Raw genomic sequence first — 24,185 nt, forward strand, 5'->3', positions numbered from 1 at the left:
CCCCCCTCACGTTCCTAGGCACACTTTCACTCTCCTCGCCCGCAGCCCAGAGCTTTCCTTATTGCACATCCCGCCTCCCTACCCAGCCCCCGGTTCCCGGGAGTCGCGTCTGACGCTCATCAGCCTCCAGGGTCCAGCGCTTCCTGCTGGCGCTTCCCTTCCGCCGGATTCCCAAGCCGGAGTCGCCCCAGCTCCGAGCGCAGCCCTCAGGAGCGCTGCCTTCCGGGCTGGCCCGGCCGCCCGCCCTGACCACGCGGCGGCCCCCTCCGCGCCCCGCAGCCCGGGACGGCGGGACGCTGAGGCGGCAGGGCGAGCCGGGTTCCCGGCTCGTCGCCGAGGGGCTGCCCCCAGCCCCGGGTTCCAGAAGGGCAGGGCCGGCTCGGGACCGTGTCCTCGTCCCTCCTCCGGACGCCGGGACCCCCCAGCCCCTGTGACGTCCTCCGCGTCGTCCGTCCCCTCACCCGCCCGCCGAGACGAGCCGCCTCCCTCGGAAAGTCCCAAAGTGTCACGTTCGAGCCCACGGAGGTGGGGCGCGGCCTCTGGCTCCCGGGAGGGCTGCCCCCAGCGGAGCGGAGCGCTTCCTCCTCTGCGCCCGCCATCCGGCCGCGGCGCCCGCCGCGCTGGCTGCTCGCGCCGGGGCCCTGGGCGACCCATGTGCGCCCTACCCGCCGCCTGGGACGCGCGCACCATGGACTCGCGACCCGGCTTCCGAAGGGAGGCCGCCTCTTGGTTGGACAATTAGCGCAGGTGGGCGGGGAGTCGAGGAACCCCACGGGCGCGCTTCTCCATGAAGATTCTCAGGCTTTCTCTGAAGAAAGGAGTGCATATGCTGCAGTGCCTCTGTGGAAGGAGCCTCAGGTCCAGCCACAGCCCGAGCGGTGAGCAGGCGCCCCTCCCCAGCCCCCACGCGCCCGAGGCCCCCGGCCTGGCCCTCCTCCCCGCCCCCTCGCCCTCTTACTCAGCGCGCCCGGTGGCGGCAGGGAGGCGGTTCCCCACTGGGCGAGGGGTGGCCCGCCGCCGGTTCCGTCTTGGGGTGCTTGTTTCCTTCCTTCATTTTGACGCGCGGCCGTCAGTTGAGCAGTCGCCGAGTGCTGACCCGCACCCGGGTCCCCTCTGAGAGGGCGCCTGACGCGACCTGCTTTCCACTTTCGCCGCGCTCCCTTTGTGCCTGGCGAGGGCGGCGCGCGGCGTGGAGTTGTTCAGTGTCCCCTCCGAGAAGTTGCGGGTATGTCTGACAGCAGAGGGGACTTTGAAAACAGGTGGTCGGCGAGCCAGGTGTCTGCTGTTTCTTGCTTTTGTCCGAAAAGTAGACATCTGGTGGTGGTCTGGGGTGCGTTTTCCCCGGGGAGCCTGTGACTTCTGTCCTCGGTGCTGAAGCGGGAGAGTCCCAATTAGCCCTGGGTTTAAGCAACCGAGTCCCTCAGGAGAGGCCCAGGGGAGGAAGGAAAGAAAATCAGACCTTTGCATGACCTGCGATATTGAGAAAAACCGTTTAAAATTTTTAAATGCAGAGACAGCCAAACTAAAATCATAAAGGGATGATTCTTTTCTCCTCCTGAAGCCTTGTTTGCTGGGGTGTTTTCACTGCATTTTCCACCATTGTTCATCTTTTTTTTTTTTTTTTTTTTAAGGACTAAGTTCTCTTTAAAGTGATTGTCTGTTAATCTTGCAGTTTCTGTGCCTTTTGATATTCCTTTTACAAAATGGGGATGGGTACAAACTGGGAAGGCTTACTATAATGTCTACACAAATATTTGGAAAAGAACATGTTTTTTGTTTTTGTTTTTGTTTTTTTTTGTTCCGTAAGTTCCAAATAACTTTGATTTTCAAAAATTTAACGATGTCATTATAGATTTTGGGCTGAGAAGTTCGTATGTTATTTTGGATGATCTGATTCATTTGGTTATGCCACCTATTTTCATTCTGTTCTGGAGCTATGAAAATTATATTTGGAAAGATTAGAATATATATAGATTTCATTCATCCTTCCTAAAACTTCAGCCTTCTGGTGAAACAGAAAAATGAAACTGCTTAAAAAAACTAATTAAATAATTTATCTGTGAACTCTGAGAACACACCTTTGAAATGAAATCAGCAATAAGATCTCGTAGTTGTGCTTCTATGTAATTCAGAATACTATATAGGCATTTTTTGGCTACCATATTTATAAGTGCTAAGAGGCACCATGATGCTGTATTCTAAACGAGTAGGCTTTATATTAAAGTTTTATGTTTAGATGATGCATATTTCAGGCAGTCAGTAGAGATGTATATCATTGTTATTTCTGTTCTGGCCTCCATTAAATAAACTTGCGTAGATTGTAACTTGAATAGGTGGTGTTTAATAAACACAAGATATTATCTCAGGATACTACCTCTTGCAAAAGAAAATAAGTTGGTCAATTTACATGTGGAGTCAGTTTCCCAAATAGTAACATGTTCAGATAGAAGGGATGATGCATGTGATTGGACAGTATAGATTATTGCAAACATGGGACTCAGAGTCAAGCCACCTGGTTATAAGGCAGTCACATTCTGTGTCACTACAAGTATTTGAAACACTGTTTTCATCTTTATAAAAAAGTAGTAATAATAGCGGCTGTAAGCGTGGTTCTTACATCTGACTTTAGCTTAGGTTTAAAGAGATTGTTTTCAGGAACTGTACTGTTTTTGTCTGCATTGTGGTGGTTTTTAGCTTATAATTTTGTGTAACTTGCATGGTTGTGGTATTTCTCAGTTTCTTGCCTAAGTGTAAATTAGGCTGGCAATAGTATCTACTTCATTGGTTGTTTTTAAAGATTAATTATTAACAGCCAAAATAATTAATTGAGCTTTTACTGCACACCAGGCACTGTTCTAAGAGCTATAAGCCTGCCACACGGAACAAGCTTAGTAATTTAGATATTGCTACTATTATGTTTTGTGTTAAAGTTATTTATTTTATGTGGCTTCTTCTATTATCATGACCTCACAGCAGTTCTGCATGTAATATTACTATGCCCAATGTGCACATGAAAATAGAGATAAAGACATCAAAGTCTTTTAGAGCTGGAATGAATCACTCTAAATTTTTTAGCTTACCTAAAGAAAAATACAGTAATGTTTTGAAAAATGCCACATGTAGTAACAGACTTTTATACCAGCTATTCTTTCCTCATTATTTTACATTTGAGGGAAGTATGGGCCACGGGAGTGACGTAATTTGTTATAATAGGTTAAGAGAGTCTCCTAACAGATTGCTGAATTTGGAATTGTAAACATTTCAACATTTTATTTAGGTTTTATTAAGTAAATGGGGCCAAAGAAATATAAATTTTTTATAACTTCTGAGCTTTTAGAATAATTCAAATATTTATTGCTCCAATTTTTCCTCTGCAGAAATTGATATCTTAAATAGTTTATCCATGGTTACTTTGTAAATCCTCTATTCTATAATATGATGGAGACAAGCATGAGCTGTCAATTGAAAGTCTTAGACAAGGTTAAGTCAACTGTTTAAATTCTTATCTCATGTTGTTTTTTCATTTCTTAAAATGAAATGATATTTTTAGCATGTGGTGCCCGTACATTAAAATACAGATTAGAAGTTTAAAATTCGAAGCAATTCTAAGTGTATTCACCCCTTTTATCAACCTGATAAAATACAAAGTTTTTAGTTCAAAGGGAGAGTGAAGCAGGTTCATTCTCCCTAAAGGTGGGATCCTTACAAAAAAAAAAAAAAAAAAAAAAGCAGACTTATGAAAGAGTAGTGTAAAACAATAGCTTTCATGCCTGCTGACTTTCCTCCCAAAACATAGTTATAGGGAAAGCAAAAGCATTCCATCAAAGAGAGGAGTGTTATGACTGCTGCTTTCTCATAGGTTGGACAGGAAAGGCCGTTTTAATATTGTAGAAGAATTTCTGTCCTGATAACCAAGCTCCTGAAAAAGATGAGTTAGTCCTCAACCTGAAAGAGGAGGGCAGCCCCTTTGGTGGTGGCTCTCTGCAATAGTAGTAATGTAAGTGTGTATGTGTGTGTGCATATGTGTGCACATGCATGCTTGTTTGATTGCTTGTGTTATCACTTTAAACTGTTCAAGAAAATTATCCTCTTTATGTGAACATGTGTGATTCCTCTGCAATATTCAGTCAATTAAGGGCTTGTCATCCAAGTGGCATGAGGACTGTCAGATGTCTAGAGATGGAGCTGAACAATCACTCTGGGAAAAAAATAACTCATTAGTACTATTTAAAACGTGCAACTAAAACTGAACCATACCACTGTTTTCAAGTATAGCACTAGCAGCTAGTTGAAATCTGTCCATTTACAGTCATGTTGCATCAGACACTTGCATATCTAACTATCCCACAGTGATCCCAGAAAGCAGTTATTGTTTGTAAGCTTATTTTTTTGGGAAGAATCCCATATAAAGAACACTAAACAATTATCCAAAGCTCTATTCTACATTTACTTCTAAGTATCTATATAATATTTTAATGCCTTTGCTTTATCTTCGAAGAAGTACATTACAGATGCCTTCCAAAACTGGGACAAATGAAGATAATGGGTTTATTAATTAAGGATATTTTAGATTTAAATTCAGTTTTAGAAATCTACCAAATCACAATATGAATGACAAAAATCTCCGTTGTGAAGGCATGTACTGAGTTGTCCACTGTTATGATTTTGAAATATGGGTGATTTTAGTGTTATGTTGCCTTCAATTATCCAGCCTGGGACAACTTTACTGAAAGGTAATTGGTGATTATTCATAATATTTATCTTTAATGTAGAGTTTTTCTTTGAGTAGGTTTTTATGTCATAAGCTTTAAATTTTTCATTATTTCAATTGTGCTCCAATGGCTAAAATGAATATGAACATGTTTTTGTTTCTATAAATAATGAATATGAACATGTGTCAAGTTTCTATAAATATTGCTGTATATGTTTCTGTGTGGACATAACTCAGTATAACTCATCAGTATCTGGTATTGTCAATGTTTTAGATTTTGAGCACACTGATGTCTCACTGACATCTTAGTTTATAATTCCCTAAAAGATGATGTTAAACATCTTTTCCTAGGCTTGCTTGCCATTTTTGTATTTTCTATGGTGAGGTGGCTGTTCATGTCATGTGACCATTTTTAGGTCATTTTGTTGTTGTTGTTCTTAGTGCTTTTCTCTTGATTTTTTTTTTTTCTTTTCCTGGGCACATTATAGGATGCTACTACTGCATTCACTTGAAGTTAGATTTTTGCCATATTATTTGCATTGACAAATGAAATGTGTGAGAAGTAAAACACTTCCACATGTGACTTTTAAAAGCCATAGCACATTTCATCTCAGACTCTCATCCGCTGCAGTGGTAAAGCCATTGCCTGTATCCCTGAGTGTGTGTCAAGAACATGTGACCTATGATGAACATTTCATACAAATCAGAAATGAAAATCTCTTCATTCTGTAATAGTTCCAGTTTTTAAAGTAATTTCCTATCTGTCTTATACTAATTGATTATAGTAAGGCAGCACAATTTAAAAATAATAAAGTAAACTTAAAGTAGATTATTATAAAAATTGAGAGGGGATAAGAGAGGAAGGAGGAGGAGGAAGGGTGGGAATGTGAGCGGGTGGTAGGGTAGGGTGGGAAGTTATCACTATATTCCTAAATCTGTATATATGAATTCCATGAAATTTGTATACCTTAAATAAAATTTAAAATAGATTTAAAAATAATGATAAAATTTATTAGATTTTTGTGCTGTGTTTAATATTTTTCCATTCAAAGCACTCTAATTTCTTTGTGATACCATCTGTAATGTATAATGAGTAAATGCTTTGATATCTATTGTCTTTTTGGTTTATTTGAGAGGTTGGAGGGGAGGGATCTCATTATCTCATTCAGTCCCCAAATGTCTACAGAGCCTAGGGTTAGGCCTTCCTTAAACAGGGAGCTGGGAACTCAATCTGGGTTTCCCTTGTTGATGGCAGAGACTTAGTCACTTGAGATATCACCTGCTGCCTTCTACAGTCTGCCTTATCACAAGCTGGAGTCAGGTCTAGAGCTGGGAATTGAATCCAGACTCTTTGATGTAGGACGCTAGTGTCCCAACTGGCATCCCAAACGCTAGGCCACATGTCCGCTTTATAGTCTTTTAATAATTAGCTTAGCATGTCAAATTTTTCAGTTTTGTTATCTCCTTTCTAGTATGTCACCTGAGTCAGGCTGATACTTTGTTCCTTAAATGACTTTCCCAAAAATGTAATAAACCTCTGCGCATGTTTTCCAAGAAACCTGAGATTATTCTTTAATATTTGTAATTAATTGAAAGATGTGTTAGGACTCAAGTGCTCCTTCCCATTAACTCTGAAAAGTATGAATTACCTTTTGTTGCCCCCAATCATATCTGCAAAACAATCATTAGCTTTGTTGCCTGAAAAGCAGCAGTAATGTGGTAGGCCCATGACTGCTGCAGTTTTGCCAGGCAAAGAAAAATTAAAAGAAACACTGTTTTTTTCCTTCTCTTACCTTTTTAAAAAAGAAGTCTGTGCACTGGGAAGAAAAGCAGGGCAGTACTTTATGGTAAAGGGAGTGGGCTGTATGCCCAATGGTCATGAACTAGAAATCCATTTGCCTGGCTCTCCTGGTACAGCAGAAGGGAATAGGGAAGCTAGATGTATTCTGGAACCTCGGGTACTTGTATCATGCCAACTAAGCCTCCCCAAATGCTACCCTTGCCTTCTTTAGGCCCTTCTCCAACAGCAGGTTGAAAGTTTAAAAAATAGAACATGTCTGTGACTTCAGAAGTTGTTGTTTATCAGTTCAGCGAACAATCCTTGAGGGCTTATTGTATGCTAGCTTCTGTGGTAGGCACTGAAGATATGTTTTTGCAAGCAAAAGATACAATACATGCAAGGTATGATCATGATAAAAGTGAAGTACTAGAGAGCCTCAGCTTGTTTCAGTTTAACATAGCCTTTCCTGTTTTAATGGTGGACAGTAAGAACCTTCCCATGCAAAGAGTTTAGGATTCATGTTCAACTCTGAGCTGGAAAGGCATTTAGGAGTTCAAAAGGAAGTTTTGGGTTATGGCACATGAGAGCTGGAATAGAAGTGAGAAGAACATCTGTATATTTTACTAGAAGAATGAGTTTGAATAAAAATAAGATAGATATAAAAAGACCTTTTTTTTTAAATTAAGTAATCACTCTACAGTTCATACCTAAACATTGCCCATGTTTAGGTATCATGGCAAGTTTTCTCTATTTTAGCCTCTTCTAACCCTACTTCAACATTAGTCCATTATTCACAGCCAGATGTAATGCATCAGTTTCTTAAAAGATGCAAGGTCTATTCTGTGGTATCAGAGTTATAAAGGGACATCCAGGAAACAGTTAAAGATTTGTTCTCTCCCTGTCTATGAAGGATCTTAAAACAATGAAACTCTTTTGCTTTGTTCAACTTAATGTATGTAATTGCTATCTTGAGGCAATGTTAGTTTCATTGTACAACGTTATGAATGTCATGTCTGAATATTTCTTTTAATTCTGTTAAATGCTGGGCATTTGAATTTCATAGAGTGCCAATCAGAAAGATTCTGTGAATCTGCCAAGACAATCTCTTGATGAAATGATCCTTTTTGTTTATACATAAGCTTCTAGTACCATCCTACCCCTCCACTCATTGCTGTTTATAGAAGCGATAGCATTGCAGTTGGTGTCACTGATTGCCCACGTTGTTGCTTCAATGAAGCCAGCTGGGATGCGATACATGGTCTTTAAATAAAACCCAGTGGCACAAAATGAATCTCTTTTTTGAGGGGAGAGGGGTTGTTGCTGGCTGTATTCTTTTCTAAGGTGCTAATTATTTGCTTAACTTGGAGGAAGTTGAGAACCAGTGAATTGGCATGTTGGCTCAGGCTGTGACCTTGGTGCTAAGGAACTTGTGAGTGAATAGCATGGCTATAGTTTTTAGGAAGCCAATCTCAAAATGATAGTGATGATCCTCTAACCCCCACCCTATTTCAGCCCTCTGTAAACAACTCATTGACTGCATATAGTGAATGTGCCAGTGGTTGCAGCTGCTCAAAGTTTGAGGCTACAGATTTATTAATTTCAGGAATCTTGGGCATATGATCTGTGCCACGTGGTGCAAGGGGGCTACCTGAAAGTGGAGAGAAGCAGTCAACTAAAAATTTCCTCTCCCTTGGAAAGGATTGAGAAGGGTGGGTGATAGGGCTGAGACTTTCTTCCCAATACTTCGGAAGAGGAAGGAACATCTGTGGTCCAAGAAGTAAGTGGGCAAAGTAGAAGAGTGAATATTAACTCTTACAACATGTCACTTTCAAAGGCATAAATATGCTGTGTCCTCCAGTGCGGTACCCTGTCAGCAACTACACAGCCCTTTCCTTGGCCCCTCTCTCCTGAGTGTGTTTTTCTACTGCACAGTGTGTGTATATATTTAAAATCGTACTGGATGAGAAATATATTACTTTACATCTCTTTGATAACTCTGTGGCTCAAACACTGTTTTAAATTTTTATTCACCTTTTTTTACTATTTCTCTTTGAAGTATACAAAGAAATACTTTTTAAAGTCTGTTCTAAAGCTGTTGAGTGACTGGTGTTATTTATATCTTAACATTTTACTCTTTTCCAAATTATTTTTATCAGTTTAATTTTCAGAGGGTTGCATTTCTAACCAAATTTTTATTTTGTTTTGAATTTGAGAGAATAGAACTTATGACTTTTCAGATTTTTGTCCATGTTTGAGAAAACATGAAACAATGGCATGATGTGTATGGTTTTATAGTCTAATACTGAGAGAGAGAGAAAGAAAGAAACAAGGACTCTCACCTCCTCTTGGTTGTAAACTTCTAAGTTATCCCACAGAAAGCTGATCTTTCTCAAAGTGTGTTTAGATGTTTTTACCATAAGCTGATGCCCCAACTGCCATGAATGATAACATTGGATTGTTCACAAAAGATACGTATGTCTGTATGTTAAGTATTTCCCACTTATAAAATTAGTACAGATTCATTCTGGTAACCTGGAAAAATAGAGAAAAGCAAAAGGAGTATAAAAACTATTTGTCATAGTCTCACCCGATAACCACTATATACTTTGATATATTTTATCTTTTATCAAATAGTAGTAATTTTATGGCTGCATAGTATTCAATTATATGTGGTTGGCTTAATCAATTTATATTGATCAATCTATATATAAATGCATACACACATATGTGTGTGTGTGTTTGAATCTATTGAACTTTTTAACTAACACTTTAAATGTAGTGGATATCTCCTCCCACCCCCAACACCACCATACTGTCTAAACTTTAGTAAAGTATACAAAAATATTTGTCAATTAAATGCATGAATTATATTTAATAGGAAAAATAATTAAAGGCCAACTTGGGGTGTTGGCACTTCACTTTTTGGCTCTGTAGTCATGGTGGCGGGTTGTCCTCAGTGCCAATCACTAAGGATAAGTAGCTTTCCAGGTGTGGCATAAGAGCAGGGATAGGATAAAGTACAGCAAGAGTTTCTTTGGTCTTGGCCGACTCCTGTGTTTCCCTCTATCTTCATGCTATGGCGCTAGGATTTGGGCAGTGTGCCAAGCACTGTCCATCACCTATTGCTGTTCACAATAGAGATTAGAGATTCTTTCACATTTGTAGCAAGGAATACAGTCATATTGGTTCTCTCTCTCCTCATAGTGAAATAAGCATAGAGTACACTTTGAGGTTTCTGTTGTTAGAAAATATGAGAACCTCACACTGATAGGTCTAAGAGTCAAAGTAATCACACAAACAAAACTAGTGTCTGCTAATACTAACTGATAGAATAAAAAAGGGAGAGAATGATCCAACATGGGAAGCGGGAGACACAGCAGACCCATAGAAGAGCAGATGTCCTAAATAGCACTCTGGCCTCAGAATCAGCCCTTAAAGCATTCAGATCTGGCTCAAGAGCCCATGAGAGTATTTTAGGCATGGAAAGCCAAGACACTCTGTCAAAAAAGAACAAAAACAAAAACAAAAAACCACCTAACTAAAAGATCTCTGTGAGTGAGATCCCAGTGGAAAGAACGGGGCCATCAAAGAAGGAGGTACCAGCTGGTGCTGTGTCTCAATAGGCTAATCCTCCGCCTTGCGGCGCCGGCACACCGGGTTCTAGTCCCGGTCAGGGCACTGGATTCTGTCCCGGTTGCCCCTCTTCCAGACCCTCTCTGCTATGGCCCGGGAGTGCAGTGGAGGATGGCCCAAGTGCTTGGGCCCTGCACCCCATGGGAGAGCTGGAGGAAGTACCTGGCTCCTGGCTTCGGATCAGTGTGATGCGCCAGCCGCAGCGCGCCGGCCGCGGCAGCCATTGGAGGGTGAATCAACGGCAAAGGAAGACCTTTCTTTTGTCTCTCTCTCACTGTCCACTCTGCCTGTCAAAAAATAAAAATAAAAAAAAAAAAGAAGGAGGTACCTTTCTCTGAAGAGAGGAGAGAACTTCCACTTTGACTATGACCCTGTCGGAATAAGATCAAAGTCGGCGAACCCTAAAGGCTTCCATAGCCTTGGCAACTCATGACTAGAGCCTATGGAGATTACTGATGCCATAAACAAGAGTGTCAAATTGTTAAATCAACAACAGGAGTCACTGTGTACTTTCGTCTCATGTGGGATCTGTCCTTAATGTGTTGTCCAATGTGAAGTAATGCTATAACTAGTACTGAAACAGTATTTTTACACTTTGTGTTTCTGTGTGGGTGCAAACTGATGAAATCTTTACTTAGTATATACTGAATAAATCTTCTGTATATAAAGATAATTGAAAATGAAAAAAAAACTTGGTGTTAAATTGGAAATTACATAGAAAATTAATCATTTTTTTAAAAAAAATGACATGTAGGATCTCTGTCCTTAATGTGCTGTACACTGTTATTTAATGCTATAACTAGTACTCCAACAGTATTTTTCACTTTGTGTTACTATGTGGGGGCAAACTGTTGAAATCTTTACTTAATATATACTAAACTGATCTTCTGTATATAAAGAGAATTGAAAATGAATCTTGATGTGAATGGAAGGGGAGAGGGAGCGGGAAAGGGGAGGGTTGTGGGTGGGAGGGAAGTTATGGGGTGGGGGAAGCCATTGTAATCCATAAGCTGTACTTTGGAAATTTATATTCATTAAATAAAAGTTTAAAAAAATGTTAACTACATACCTGCAATACTTCTTTTCAATTATTATCAATGGCATTTGCTAATCTATAATTTGCACACGTGGTTTTTTTAACTTGCTATAATAAACTTCCCCAGAGGGGGGAAAAAAAGAAAATATGAAAACCAAATATGGGGTAAAAAGTCCTTAACATTGCTACCTTCTCTATATGCTATATGTTTTTTTTTTTGGCTCTATAGTTTAGGATGGAGAGAGGCTAGATTCTGACAACAGAATAATCTGAAGTGCTGAGAAAGGAAGTGAAGAGCAAAAGAAATTCCCAAATAGTGATGATTAAGAGATAATTAAAACTTCTAATGCATTTTTATAGAAAAGTTATTCCATAAATCAGGATCCCATAAGTTATGGATTCGTGATAGTTTGCATGCAATCATAATGTCAGTGCTTTTAGAGGGTTCAGAGAAGAGAAAATCCAATGAGAAGAAAGGCTAAGAGTAAGTGAAACACTTGGTGAGTGTTAACGATAGTGGGCACTGAGGTATGGAGAGCTGGTTTAATGGAATGTTTTTGTTTATTTCTTACATTTGGAGTGGAGGTGCTGGAAGGACAGAGGAGCATCCAGGGGTCATGTTGTTGGTACTTGGATAAATCAAGGCGAAAGGTAATGGTTAGGTATATCATATTTGAAAGCTGAATGTAAAGCTTCTCTCTATTAGGGTGCATAGCTTAAGGCCGCAAAGCCATCAAATAGTCCTCAGAATTTGCATTTGGAATATAGTGAAAAGCAGAATCTGTGGAAGTTGTGGAAAAGTTTTAGAGACAAAGTAGGAATTTACATCCTGACTCTGGCACTCACTGGCTGGGTGACTGTGGGGTACTTCACTTTCTTGTGCCTCATACATAAGTGGGACTTAATGATAGTCTCTTTATAGAGTTCTTTGGAAGATTAAAAATATCAGTGTCTGTAATTTGCTTAACTTTCGAGATCCTGGGTGTATAGTTGTAGTCAGTACGTAGTATTTTCTGATGTTCTTTTTTTGCCTTCCTTTCTTTCTGGTATTGTAAAATGCCAAATGCATGCCTTTAGTGGGTGAATTATGCTAACTGATCCTTTCTCCTGCTTATAGCATAAAAAATAAGCACCAGTACTGGATCTTCGAATATATTTAAAATTTTTATCTGTGTCTTGAGTTCTTCCCTATGGTGTATGGTAGCCCTTTGTTTTGTCAAAAAACAACAGGGGTCTATATGTAGACAATTCCATTTGTGAAGGTTCCTGTTTATTTCCATAAACTAAGAATTACCTTTATATCCACAGAATTATGAAAAATTAGGAATATTATTTCATTGGTAGAAACAAATGTAAAATGGTATTGGGAAGTAATTTGGCTGTAACAGGTAATTTGGGTGATATTCTTTTAAGTAATTTTGCATAACTGAATTTTTATATTATGCATAGTTATCACTACTACTTACAAGTCCACAGTTCTTGATGTTCAACTCTCATGTTGCTGGATTATTTAGAGGATCAGGACAAGAGTCAAGAAAAGTCTTATTAAATTTTAATGTTGTACAGTCAGTAAAATGAAAAAATTTTTGAATTTATCAGCCTATGGCTAAATAGTAAGTGTTCTTTGATTTTCAAGTTGTGATAGCAAGGCTCACTGGGTAGATTACTGATTTTCTATCCCTTTCCTTTGCTTCCTTCACCAAGTAATTCCTGGGAAATAGTAGTATTTTCACATTCCATCAGGTTTTTTTATGTTTATATGACATTTCTAATCGAACTTCTTCACTCTGAACCATTGAGATCAAGAATTTTGCCACTCTTTTCAATCCCAAAAGAAAAGCTAGACTGTAGGCCTCCAGAATAATTTACTAGATCTTGAGGAAAACAGGAGTATGTAACAGTGCAGATAATGAAAATCTAAAGACAGATATTAGCTATTGCTGCTCCTACAGTCTGCACAGGGCATGCCCTTCCCTAGGAAAGCTCCCAGGCTACCTCTCTTTAACATCTAGTGTTATCTTCACATAATGGATATCCTTTCTTTCCTCCAGTACTACTCCCAAATCTAGAGTTAATGATGTTATTCCTGCTCCAATTCCAAAGGTCATTTCTTCTTTTTTGTAGGGGGACTGAGAAAGGAGCATCAAAATTATTTAGGAGAAACACTTCCAGCACAGGCTATGGTCTGACCACTCTTGGTTCAGAGAAAACAATCACTGTAGTTATCAGTACATGTCTAGATGCTTGTGTTATCCCATTTTAAATAGCAGATGAGGTAGAGTAAGGGTCCAGTTTAGGTGGCATTGTGCCTTACCACCATCTTTCTTGCAAAGTAGATTACATGGGAGGTTAATCTGACATGGTCTTCTTGGCATGATCTGTTCTAACAGATTCTGTAGACAACTAAGACAGATCTTAGAATAATAAAGATTTTCAAATAGGACAGCCTAAATGTTGGGAATAATTCTTTAACTTTGTATACATTTGCTTTTGTTCAACATATTTCTGATTTGAACTACTAAATAAAATAACTTTCTAGCTGGAATAATCTGCTGTCACAACAGTGGTGGTAGGGTTTTGAACAAAGAATAGAAAATTGACTTATATTTGCGTGATCAAAACAAATCTTTTTTATGACAATGAGAAATTCTAGTGTCTTTACCAGAAAGCAAAAATTACTAACACCCACCCAAATTGTATCTGTATAGTTATAAGAATTTAAGGAAATGGCTAGTGTTGTGCAGTAAGTTAAGCCAAAGCTTGGGACACCTGCATGCCATATTAGAGTGCTGGTTCAAGTCATGGCAACTCAGCTTCTGATCCAACTCCCAGCTAATGTGCCTTGGAAGGCAGTGGTTGGTGACCTAAGTACTTGGGTCCCTGTCACCCACGTGGGAGAACCAGATGAAGTTCCTGCCTCTCATCTTTGGCCTGGCCCAGCCCCTTGCTTTTACTACCCTTTGATGAATGAACTAGTGGATGGAAGCTCTCTTCCTCTTCTCTCTTCTTCCTTTCTCTCTCCCTCTGTCACTCTGCCTTGAAAATAAATGAATAAATCTTAAGAAAAAGAATGTTAATGTTCAGCTTCAATGGTTATCCTACTACTTGAAGAGTGGAACACTTTATGTTTGGAAAAAGCAAAGACATTGTGGAATGTTGCTTCATTTATATGTTGTTTTTCAACCAGCATTACTAAAACAAACAAAATGTGCTATGTGCATGCATGAACCCTGTTATAAAATAATAAGTGTTTTAGTGAGTGTACACAACTAATCCTAATTGAAGCATTAATGGTGTCTAAAGTGTGTCATTCTTCATCAGCATTGTCACTGTTCTAGAAGGGACTGCAATATGTGGAGTAGATTAAAATTTTTCCAAGTATTTTTGCTTTTGGATTATCTTCTGATAATTATTGCTGATAGCTGTTATTTTTTGTACTATTCAGGTTCTACTAGAGTATATTGGTTATTAAATTTTCATTACTTTCAGCTGAAATTATTCTAGTAGTAGTTAACATTAGGCTAACTAGATCCAGATGAGTCATCATTATGATTTTGTTTTTCGAAATGGAATACTTACGGATTCCATGACCTCAACTTGAAATGGTGTTTTCTAGCACTGGTATTGAGAAGGCAAAAGAAGGAATAGGAGATAAACTATATGTAGTTTGTTTTTAAGATCAAGATATTGTCAGAGGATAATATAAAAATACACTGATGACTCAGAATGATTTGGTAACTTGGTGCCATATTCATTTTTGAGTTTTTAAAATGAACAAGGGGAACATTATCAACACAGTTGCCCAAAGCCCCAGATCTGTGTGAAATGACTGAATCTTTTAATTGAGGCTTTGAACTCAGTTTACTTGAAATTTGGAGGCTGATGACTTGAGTTGAAATCTGGTTCTTTCATTCACTCAATGAATAATAATAGACAAATTTCTTAATGTCTGTGAGCCTCAAAATTCTGTCTGCAGGGGGGAGCGGCAAGATGGCGGAATAGGAAGGGAGCACACTATTAGTCCGGGGGAGAGACAGGTTACTAAAAGTGGAGATACTGCAGGGTCAAGGAAGAGTAGGGGAAGAAACAGCAGAGGAAACTCTTCCGGAACTAGTGATTCACAGTGGACCTGCGTGGAGAGCGTGGGAGCCCAAGTTCGGGACACCAGTGGCAGACTCAACACACCAGCGCTGGAACGCGAGGTGAGCCGAACCTCAATAGCCCAAGACACCAGCTGGCAAGTGGAAAGAAGAGACTAGAGGGAATGAGGCTTGAAACTCAGTGGGGAAAAGGTCACCAGGCTAACTAGAAGAGAGAGAGGAAAAAAAAAAGTGACCGATACGGACACAAGTTTCTCTCTCTCCGCTCACCTCTCAAAGGCAAGCAAGACAAAGAGCAGGCGCCATTTTGACATACTTCATAAGCAGGGCGACCTCAGGTCTGCACCGGCCCTGAGCCTAGCAGAAAAACCTGCCTCTGGGGGGAGGGGTGAAATAACAGGAGATTAGCATCTAACTTGGCAACCCAGTGGGAGACTGCAGGAGAATTGGAGCCCACACCGAGGGCAGCAGAGATTCCCTGTGTGGTCCTTGGGAAAGAGCTTCCGATCTCTGGCTCCTGTGGGTATTTCATTTGCCTGCTAACTACCTCCAATTACCTTCAGCTGTGCGGAATTACTTCCCTTTTGAATCAAAAAAAAAAAAAAAAGAAAGAAAGAAAGAGAGATTTACCACACCTAACCTGGGAGTGTCATCTTTGACACACCCTCAACCCTGAGGAACCAAACACAGCTCTCAGTCCACACTCATCTCAAGCTTCTAAGGCTCCACCGAAAGCAGACAGTCCACTTAATATAGATCCATAGTGTAACAAGAAAAAACACCACAGTGAAGAAACCAAATATCTCCAACATGCCAAACAACAAACGCAAAAACCGAGGTAACAAGAACAAGGAAGACACTATGATGCCCCCGAATGAAAAAGACACCCCAATTCAAGATAATGAAGATGATGAGATCAAAGAAATGCAAGAAGCGGATCTCAAAAAATTGATAAGAACATTAAGAAGTTCTCAAAAACAAATTCTTGAACTACAGAAATCCTTAATGGACAAGATAGAGAATCTCTCTCGTGAAAATGAAATATTAAGGAGGAATCAAAATGAAATGAAACAACTAGTGGAACAAGAAACTGTGATAGTGACGAGAAATCATAATGAAATGAAGAATTCAATAGATCAAATGACAAACACATTAGAGAGCCTTAAAAACAGAATGGGTGAAGCAGAAGAGAGAATATCAGACTTAGAAGACAGAGAACAGGAAAGGAAACAGGCAAACCAAAGAAAAGAAGAAGAAATTAGAAATCCAAAAAAATATTGTCGGGAATCTACAGGATACTATTAAAAAACCCAACATTCGGGTTCTAGGAGTTCCTGAAGGCATGGAGAGGGAGAAAGGATTAGAAGGCCTTTTCAGTGAGATACTAGCAGAAAATTTCCCAGGTTTGGAGAAGGACAGAGGCATCTTAGTACAGGAAGCCTATAGAACCCCTAATAAACATGACCAAAAGAGATCCTCACCACGACATGTTGTAATCAAACTCACCACAGTGAAACATAAAGAAAAGATCCTAAAATGTGCATGAGAGAAACGTCAGATTACTCTCAGAGGATCTCCAATTAGACTCACAGCAGACTTCTCATCAGAAACCCTACAAGCTAGAAGGGAATGGCGAGACATAGCCCAGGTACTAAGAGAGAAAAACTGCCAGCCCAGAATATTATATCCTGCAAAGCTCTCATTTGTGAATGAAGGTGAAATTAAGACTTTTCATAGCAAACAGAAACTGAAAGAATTTGTTGCCACTCATCCTGCCCTGCAAAAGATGCTTAAAGATGTGTTACACAGAGAAACACAGAAACATGGTCACCAATATGAAAGGAGGTAAAGGATGGAAACCTCACAGCAAAAGATCACAGGAAGCTCAATTTCTCTTTGACATAGAATTAAACTCTGATGCTCTGTTAAAGCAATGTGTTAAAGTAATCTATTATGTTCTCTTGATGTCTGTTAAATTCTAATTGTTCAAAAACAGCTGAATTTTTATTAAGAGTTGTGGGTTATTTAAAAGATTTTTATTTTCAAAGATTTGAAGAATCACCTTATAACAATGATCAAATTTGGTCTATGTTATGTCATGATTTTAAGGAATCTTAATTCAACCAGATATTTTGGATTTTGAGCCTTCTTGGCATTCTTGACAGGCATTCAAAAAATCAAAGTTTCAAACAATCTGGTCTCTAAAATTTCCAGTAAATCCTGGACTTTGGTTTTTCCAGTTTGGGCCCAATTGAAAAAATCGAAGGACCTATGTCTCTCATCTTATAGAGACACCGACTAATCAGGCTATTTGGATTATATTAGAAGTACTGTCAAGATGTGATGTGGTACCAAACTTTAAGTTTCTATAATGGAAAATGCTATTAATACAAATGTTTGAGAATTAAAAAGTCTAATGATCTTGTGTTACTAGACATGATAGTTATCTTAATGAGAAAGCCCCAGAGGCCTAAAGGGTTAAATACTTGTAAAATCCTACAGGTGCTTTCAAAAATACTGTGAAGTAAGCAAGTGCCTCTTGTTGGTTGATAAGTTTATAATTTTAAACATGGTGACTTAAAGTCTTTTGTCATCCACAGTTATATATGATTTGCTGCTCATAAAACTAAAGCGTTGTTGGTTCTGTGTTTAGCTGTCCTCCTATAGGTTCCTATGGCCTTTTTCCAGCCACTTCTATTGTATTCAGTACTTTGGGATGGCTCTGTAAACAGATGAAGCCAATAATGTATTAACAGTACCAACTGAGAGAAAGTATGGTTAACTGAGGTTACTAAAAACAAAAAGCAATTCAAATCAATTGGCAATCTACAAAAAGAGTTAAAGATTTTAAAAGCTATTATTAAAATTGCTATATTGGTCTATTATGCTATGTTATATGTGTGTACATATTGTATGTCCACATAGGAAAATTTTATTAAGAGTTTTATTTTAAATGGCTTATAGATAAGATTGTCCATAAATTTAAGCTGCTAAAATCAATCAAAGATACATTTTAATGTTTGTGACCTGAATCTGTGTATCATATGTTTTAAACGTGTTGGTAGAAAGAAACTAAAAACATTTTATATGGTTGTGCTTAAGTTTACTGGTTAAACAAACTACACCAAGTTAGATATTTAAGAGGTGTTTTCAAATACATGATTCTTAAAATTTCTAGAAGGCATTGGACCTTCTGGTAAATGTTTTCTTAAGTTGTTATCTAATGGTTGAAACTGTTTGCTAAGTATTCATGTGATATTGCTATTGTCAGCAAGCGATCTAGGACTTGCTCCCTCATTTCTCTATTCTAAGCCCAACTTGTTCTTTCATTTCTCTATTCTCTTCAAGGTAGGAAACTAATTCTATTATGAAGGAATCTGTAGGACGCACAATTTAATCTTCAGACCTTATAAAAGAGATGGCTAACATTTTTCTGTAATAGCATATCCAAAATAAGAACTTAAATAATAATCTCATAGCTAGATTCACTTCGCCATCAGCGAAGTATACAGTAAGTAGAAAAAACCTCCCTTTCAGACCAAAGGGAAAGAAAGTTTTAAAGTGAGAATATAGTTTTCCTCATGGGCATTGTCTACCTTAGAAAAACTACTACAGAACATGCCTGTGACTATAGACTTGTAGTTGAGGCCACCGAAGATTAGAGATGGGACATGGGCTCTCCCTTGACTTGCATCCTAAGGTCTGCTTTAACACAAACCAGGAGGAAAAGAAAGCTAGGCATCAGAAGCAATGGGTGGCAGGCCTATTAATGGCTGATCTGTACAGTGATCTGCCCTCAAGGAGACCCAACAGGCCAGTCCACTGCAGTGGCTTTCAAAGTGGTAAGCCTGGGCTTCAGCAGAAGTCAGCTTGTGAAGAGCCCTGGCAGCTCTGCCAAGAGTTGGATCACTGGAAATGGACCTGCCCTGGAGTCGAAGGATGCCCAGGTCAGAGCCAAAGATCTTATTGGCTCTAAGCTGAAAAGCCCTCCACTCAGCCCAACTTCCAAAGTGACCACTGCAGCTGAGGGTGTGGTCAAGTAGGGTCAGCAACATTGCAGGCAGAACTGTAAATTTCTTGTTAGAGATGCCCCCTGCCTTTACCTGGCCAGCTCTCCTCCCAGGCCAGCCATGAAAGTCAACAGAGTGCCTTCCCCTAGGAGGTTCACACCTCCCTTAGGATATGCCCCATGTGAAGAGATAGATAGGTCTGGGCCTCTTAACTTACAAGGCCTAAAGCCCACCAGATTATTATCAAGCCCCTTCTATCAGGTTCTATTTGCCTCTAAATCAGAAAACTTAATTGTAGCTTAGACAGCACCTTTCTTAGCTCCTCTAATAATGACTCTGTCCTTTGTTCTAGACCCTGTATAGCATACTTGGGCCTCATTCCTTTGTAATCATAACCTCTACTCTACCACCAATGGCTCTACTCCCAACCTGTGTGTACTGATGGTCCTCTTCCCCACTTAATGCTGTATAATTGTTCAAACCTGGTAAATGCCACTCTTAGGATCATTGGTTACTATCCTCACTCTGTCTTTTATGACCTTGTCTAAATATGATCAGAGTCGGCAAACTTGGAAGGCTTCCATAGCCTTGGCAACTCATGACGACAGCCTAGGGTGGTTACTGGCTCCATAAACTAGAGTGTCAATTTGTTGGGTCAACAACAGGAGTCACTGTGCACTTGCTGTTCATGTGGGATCTCTGTCCTTAATGTGCTGTACATTTTGATTTAATGCTATAACTAGTACTCAAACAGTATGTTTCACTTTGTGTTTCTATGTGGGTGCAAACTGTTGAAATCTTTATACTAAATTGATCTTCTGTATATAAAGAGAATTGAAAATGAATCTTGATGCAAATAGAAGGGGAGAGGGAGCGGGAGAGGGGAGGGTTGTGGGTGGGAGGGAAGTTATGGGAGGGGGAAGCCATTGTAATCCATAAGCTGTACTGGAAATTTATATTCATTAAATAAAAGTTAAAAAAAATTCTGTCTGCAAATTTATTATAATCATCCAGTTTCGATGAAAGCACTGTGATGAAGTTTAAATTTAACTGTGTGTGTGAAACATAAAAATCAAAAAAGTGTCATAGCTATAACTTATTGATTACTAGTATTGTCATATTTGATAAATTTATAGTGCAAGTCTTCATCAGAAATAAAATAATTATATTGTCTTGGGGAGTATGTTGATGGAATAAGCCAGTTAGATGAACATGAAGTATAACTTTTTTGAAATAGGGATGGAATAAGAGTAACATTAGCCATCTTCTTACACACAATTTTTTCTGGCCTAAGTTATTATGGTGCATAAAAACAATGCTATTCCCATCAATTAAATGGTTTGCCATCTGAAAGGCCATAATGTGATTGAAATGTAGGCATTTTATTGACGTGAGCTTAGGTCACACTCTTTCACCAGTGATTGGTAACTAGCATCTTACAAAGTGAGTGGTAATGAACTCCAACCTCCAGTCTAACTTCTGTTGTTGAGGGCTTGCATCACTCTACTTGCTAGTCAGTGGTGAGAAGGTGTACACTCTGTCAGGATTTAATTCCTGGGACTTATAGGCATGTATATGTGGTATTCAGAGAGAATACATGAACTGCTTTTAGGTTGTAGTAATCACATTAATGAATAGCTGCAAATAAAAACAGCACAAGTGTGATCACTAGTGACCAGACATTTATAGACGTAAGTGAGTGCCTGCAATATGCTGGACTTAGGGCATACAAAGAGAAATCATCTCCTGCCCCATGGGGTTCCTAGTATGGCAAGGGAGCTGGAGATATCAAAAAACTATGTACTCAAGGGTAAGTGCTAGGCCGGCGCCGCGGCTCACTAGGCTAATCCTTCACGTGCAGTGCCGGCACCCCGGGTTCTAGTCCTGGTTGGGGCACCGGATTCTGTCCCAGTTGCTCCTCTTCCAGTCTAGCTCTCTGCTGTGGCCCTGGAGGGCAGTGGAGGATGGCCCAAGTGCTTGGGCCCTGCACCTGCGTGGGAGACTAGGAAGAGGCACCTGGCTCCTGGCTTCGGATCGGTAGCAGCCATTTGAGGGGTGAATGAACGGAAGGAAGACCTTTCTCTCTGTCTCTCTCTGTCTAACTCTGCCTGTCAAAAAAAATAAAAGTATAAGTGCTAGACTAAAGTTTAGAGTCTTTTACCATGGAAGCAAAGCAAAGAGAGATGAGAGTGGTTCCCCCTACAGTGATGATGTGAGTGTTCCCCCTAATGTGTGTATGTGGCGGGGTGGGAGGTAATGTGGGTTTTGGTATGTACATGTGCCCTCATAGTCAAGTGATTTATCTGGGAAAACTTTAGGGGAAGACCTAAGTTGAATTTTTAAAAATACACAGGCATCCACCTGGCATAGAAGATGATGAAAAAGAGCATTGTAGATAAAAGGAAAAATACACATCAAGGCATTGAGTCAAAAAAAGGAAAAACCATGCATATGTTTTAGGCTAATGAATTTGCCTATTCTGTCATTCCTTCTCATTCATTTATTGATGGTTTAGTCTTTGCTAGGTACTTTCCTAATTGCTGGGGGTAGAGTGGTGAGCAAAAACATTGTCTATTTTGAGTGCTTACTTTCTAGTGCAGAAGTAAGATAATAAATAAATAAACAACTGGTATGCATATAATATCATGTCAGGTGGTTGTAAGAGGCTATAAAGAGAAATAAACACGCTGAGGGACTAGAGAATGAGAGGAAGAGCACTTTAGCTAGAGGAGGCTTCTCTGGAAGAATGGCTTTTTAGTAGAGACCAAAGGAAGCGAGGGAGCAAACCTAAAAATACCCATGGGAAATTTGGAGCAGCAAGTGCAAAGGGCCTGGAGCAGGAGCAATCTTCCATGTTCAAGAGGAACATGAAGGGTGGTGTAGCCGGAACAAAGTGAGGGAGAGTTGTAGGAAGGGAGATTTATTGCAGTTGTGTAAGCCAGGGCAAGTGTTTTGGAACTTATTTTGAAGGATTTTGAAGTTGTAGAAGGTTTGGAACAAATCCATGTTAAGCCATTCATATTTTAAAGGGATACTCTGGCTGCAGTATGAAAACAGACCATAACAAGAAGATCATTTGGTAAGTGATTACAGTATTTTTGGAGAGAAACTTGAAATAGAGTGATATGGTGATAGGTGGTGGCACATGGTGTCATTCAAGATATCTTTTGAAGGTATCTGAAGAATTTGCTGATTTATAGTAGGGGATTGAACACAAAAGTGACACACTTTTTCTGAACTGAATAGAGCTGTTTTGTGGGGAGGAAACTCAAGTGTCTTGTTTTGAATATATTGAATTTGATATAGAATTAACAAGAGACATTGAATAGGAAAAGAAAACTTTGGAATTTAGGACAGGCCTGGACTGGAGGTGTGAATGTGTGATTCATCAGTATACAAAGGGCATTTTAGGGCCATATAATTATATTCAGTTAACGTTGATACAGAAGAGAAGAAATGTAAGGAATACTTGTAAGCCTTTTGGTATGCCTATATTTAGTCATCATGAGCTGAATCCTACCAAGAAGACATGGAAGAGGTGGACATTTTAGCTTAGGACCTAAGATGTCCACATCCCATATCAAAGTACCTGTATTTGATTCATGGCTCTGGCTCTGGACACCAGAATCCTGACAATGCAAATTCTTGGAGGCAGCAGCCTTGCTCATGTGATAGGGTTCCTGACACTCACATCGGAGATCTGATTGAGTTCCCAGTCCCTAGCTTTCTGTCATGGGCATTTGGGGAGTGAATTGGAGGATGGGGGGGGGGGGGACTTTTTTCTGTTACTCTGTCTTTCAAATAATAAATGCATTTTTAAAATAAAAAATACACATAAGGTGTGGCTTGAGAGGTATAGAAAGTTTAGGAGAACGTGATAACACAGAATTTAAATGAAGAAGGTGTCAAACTGGGTCACATGGTGATAAATATCAGGAATATGCACAGTGAAAATTGATCTTTAGACTGGGGAGTATGGAGATTATCTGTAGCCTTGGTGAGTGGTATTAATGGAGAAGAAGATGTGAAAGTCTGACTTGAATGGGTTCAGGAAGCTACAAAATGAGAGAGAGGAGACAGTGAGTATAAAAAATTATGGGAGTTTGCAGTAAAATTGTACTGAGCAATGAGGGAATGTGAGCTCTTGGGAGTATTGTTTTACATGAGAAATAGCACAACATTTTTTTATGCTGATGAAAATGATGTACTAGATAAGGAAAGCTGGTGTTGCAGAAAAGAGAGAGAGAGGGAGAGAGAGAGAGAGAGAGAGAGAGAGAGAGAGAGAGAGAGAGAGAAAGAGGGAGAGAGAGGGAGAGAGAGAGAGAGAGAGAGAGAGAATTGTAAGTGGCCTTCTATAGAAATGTGTTTATATTATAGGAAGGCTTCTCTGTAGAGAATAAATTTGGGAGCTTTTGTTTTAAGCAATATGAGATGTTGCAGTGGTGACAAAAGTCCATAACCTGGGGTGGCAGAAGATTGGTCTGGGAAGTTTGATTTTTTATAAATGTTTAATCTTTTAGCTTTAGCCTTTCTTGATTTTGGATTTTCCCTCTTAGGAATGATACTACCATTGTTGACTAGAGGCTGCTAATGTCTCTTGTATTCCATGGGGTATTTATTAGACGAGTCCAGATCTCCTTGTTTTTGATCAGTAATATTTTGATGATAAATTTAAACAAATTATTATTCATTAGAAAAATGTTATGTGCCTTCTTCTTTTGTAGAAGTACACAGAAATGGCTATTAGCCTGCCAAATCTAACTCCAGCATGTTCAAGTGATTGGGTCAAAGGAGATCATTAAGACTTATAGCTGATACATTGAATCTAGGAGCCACATGAGATGTTCAGGCATTGATTACTAAGGAAAAACAATGCTGTGAAGAGGGATTGTATGTGGAATCCAAAAACCTGGGT

The 24,185-nt window shown here is 39.5% G+C and overlaps 1 protein-coding gene across 2 annotated transcripts in view; it reads left to right on the plus strand.

Moving 5' to 3' along the window:
• The first annotated feature begins 648 nt into the window (after positions 1-648).
• FGF12 (fibroblast growth factor 12) overlaps positions 649-24,185 on the plus strand; it is a 406,858-nt gene continuing 383,321 nt past the window's right edge. The window contains exon 1 of one of the 2 annotated variants that reach the window (XM_062210108.1): positions 649-878. In XM_062210108.1, the coding sequence (XP_062066092.1) occupies positions 788-878 (91 nt within the window). In that variant the 5' untranslated portion in view covers positions 649-787. Of the gene's footprint in view, positions 879-1,152; positions 1,226-24,185 lie in introns of those variants that run through there. The other variant, XM_062210127.1, reaches the window with a different exon arrangement.

Source organism: Lepus europaeus, chromosome 2 (assembly GCF_033115175.1).
Source record: "Lepus europaeus isolate LE1 chromosome 2, mLepTim1.pri, whole genome shotgun sequence".
Lineage (NCBI taxonomy): Eukaryota > Metazoa > Chordata > Mammalia > Lagomorpha > Leporidae > Lepus > Lepus europaeus.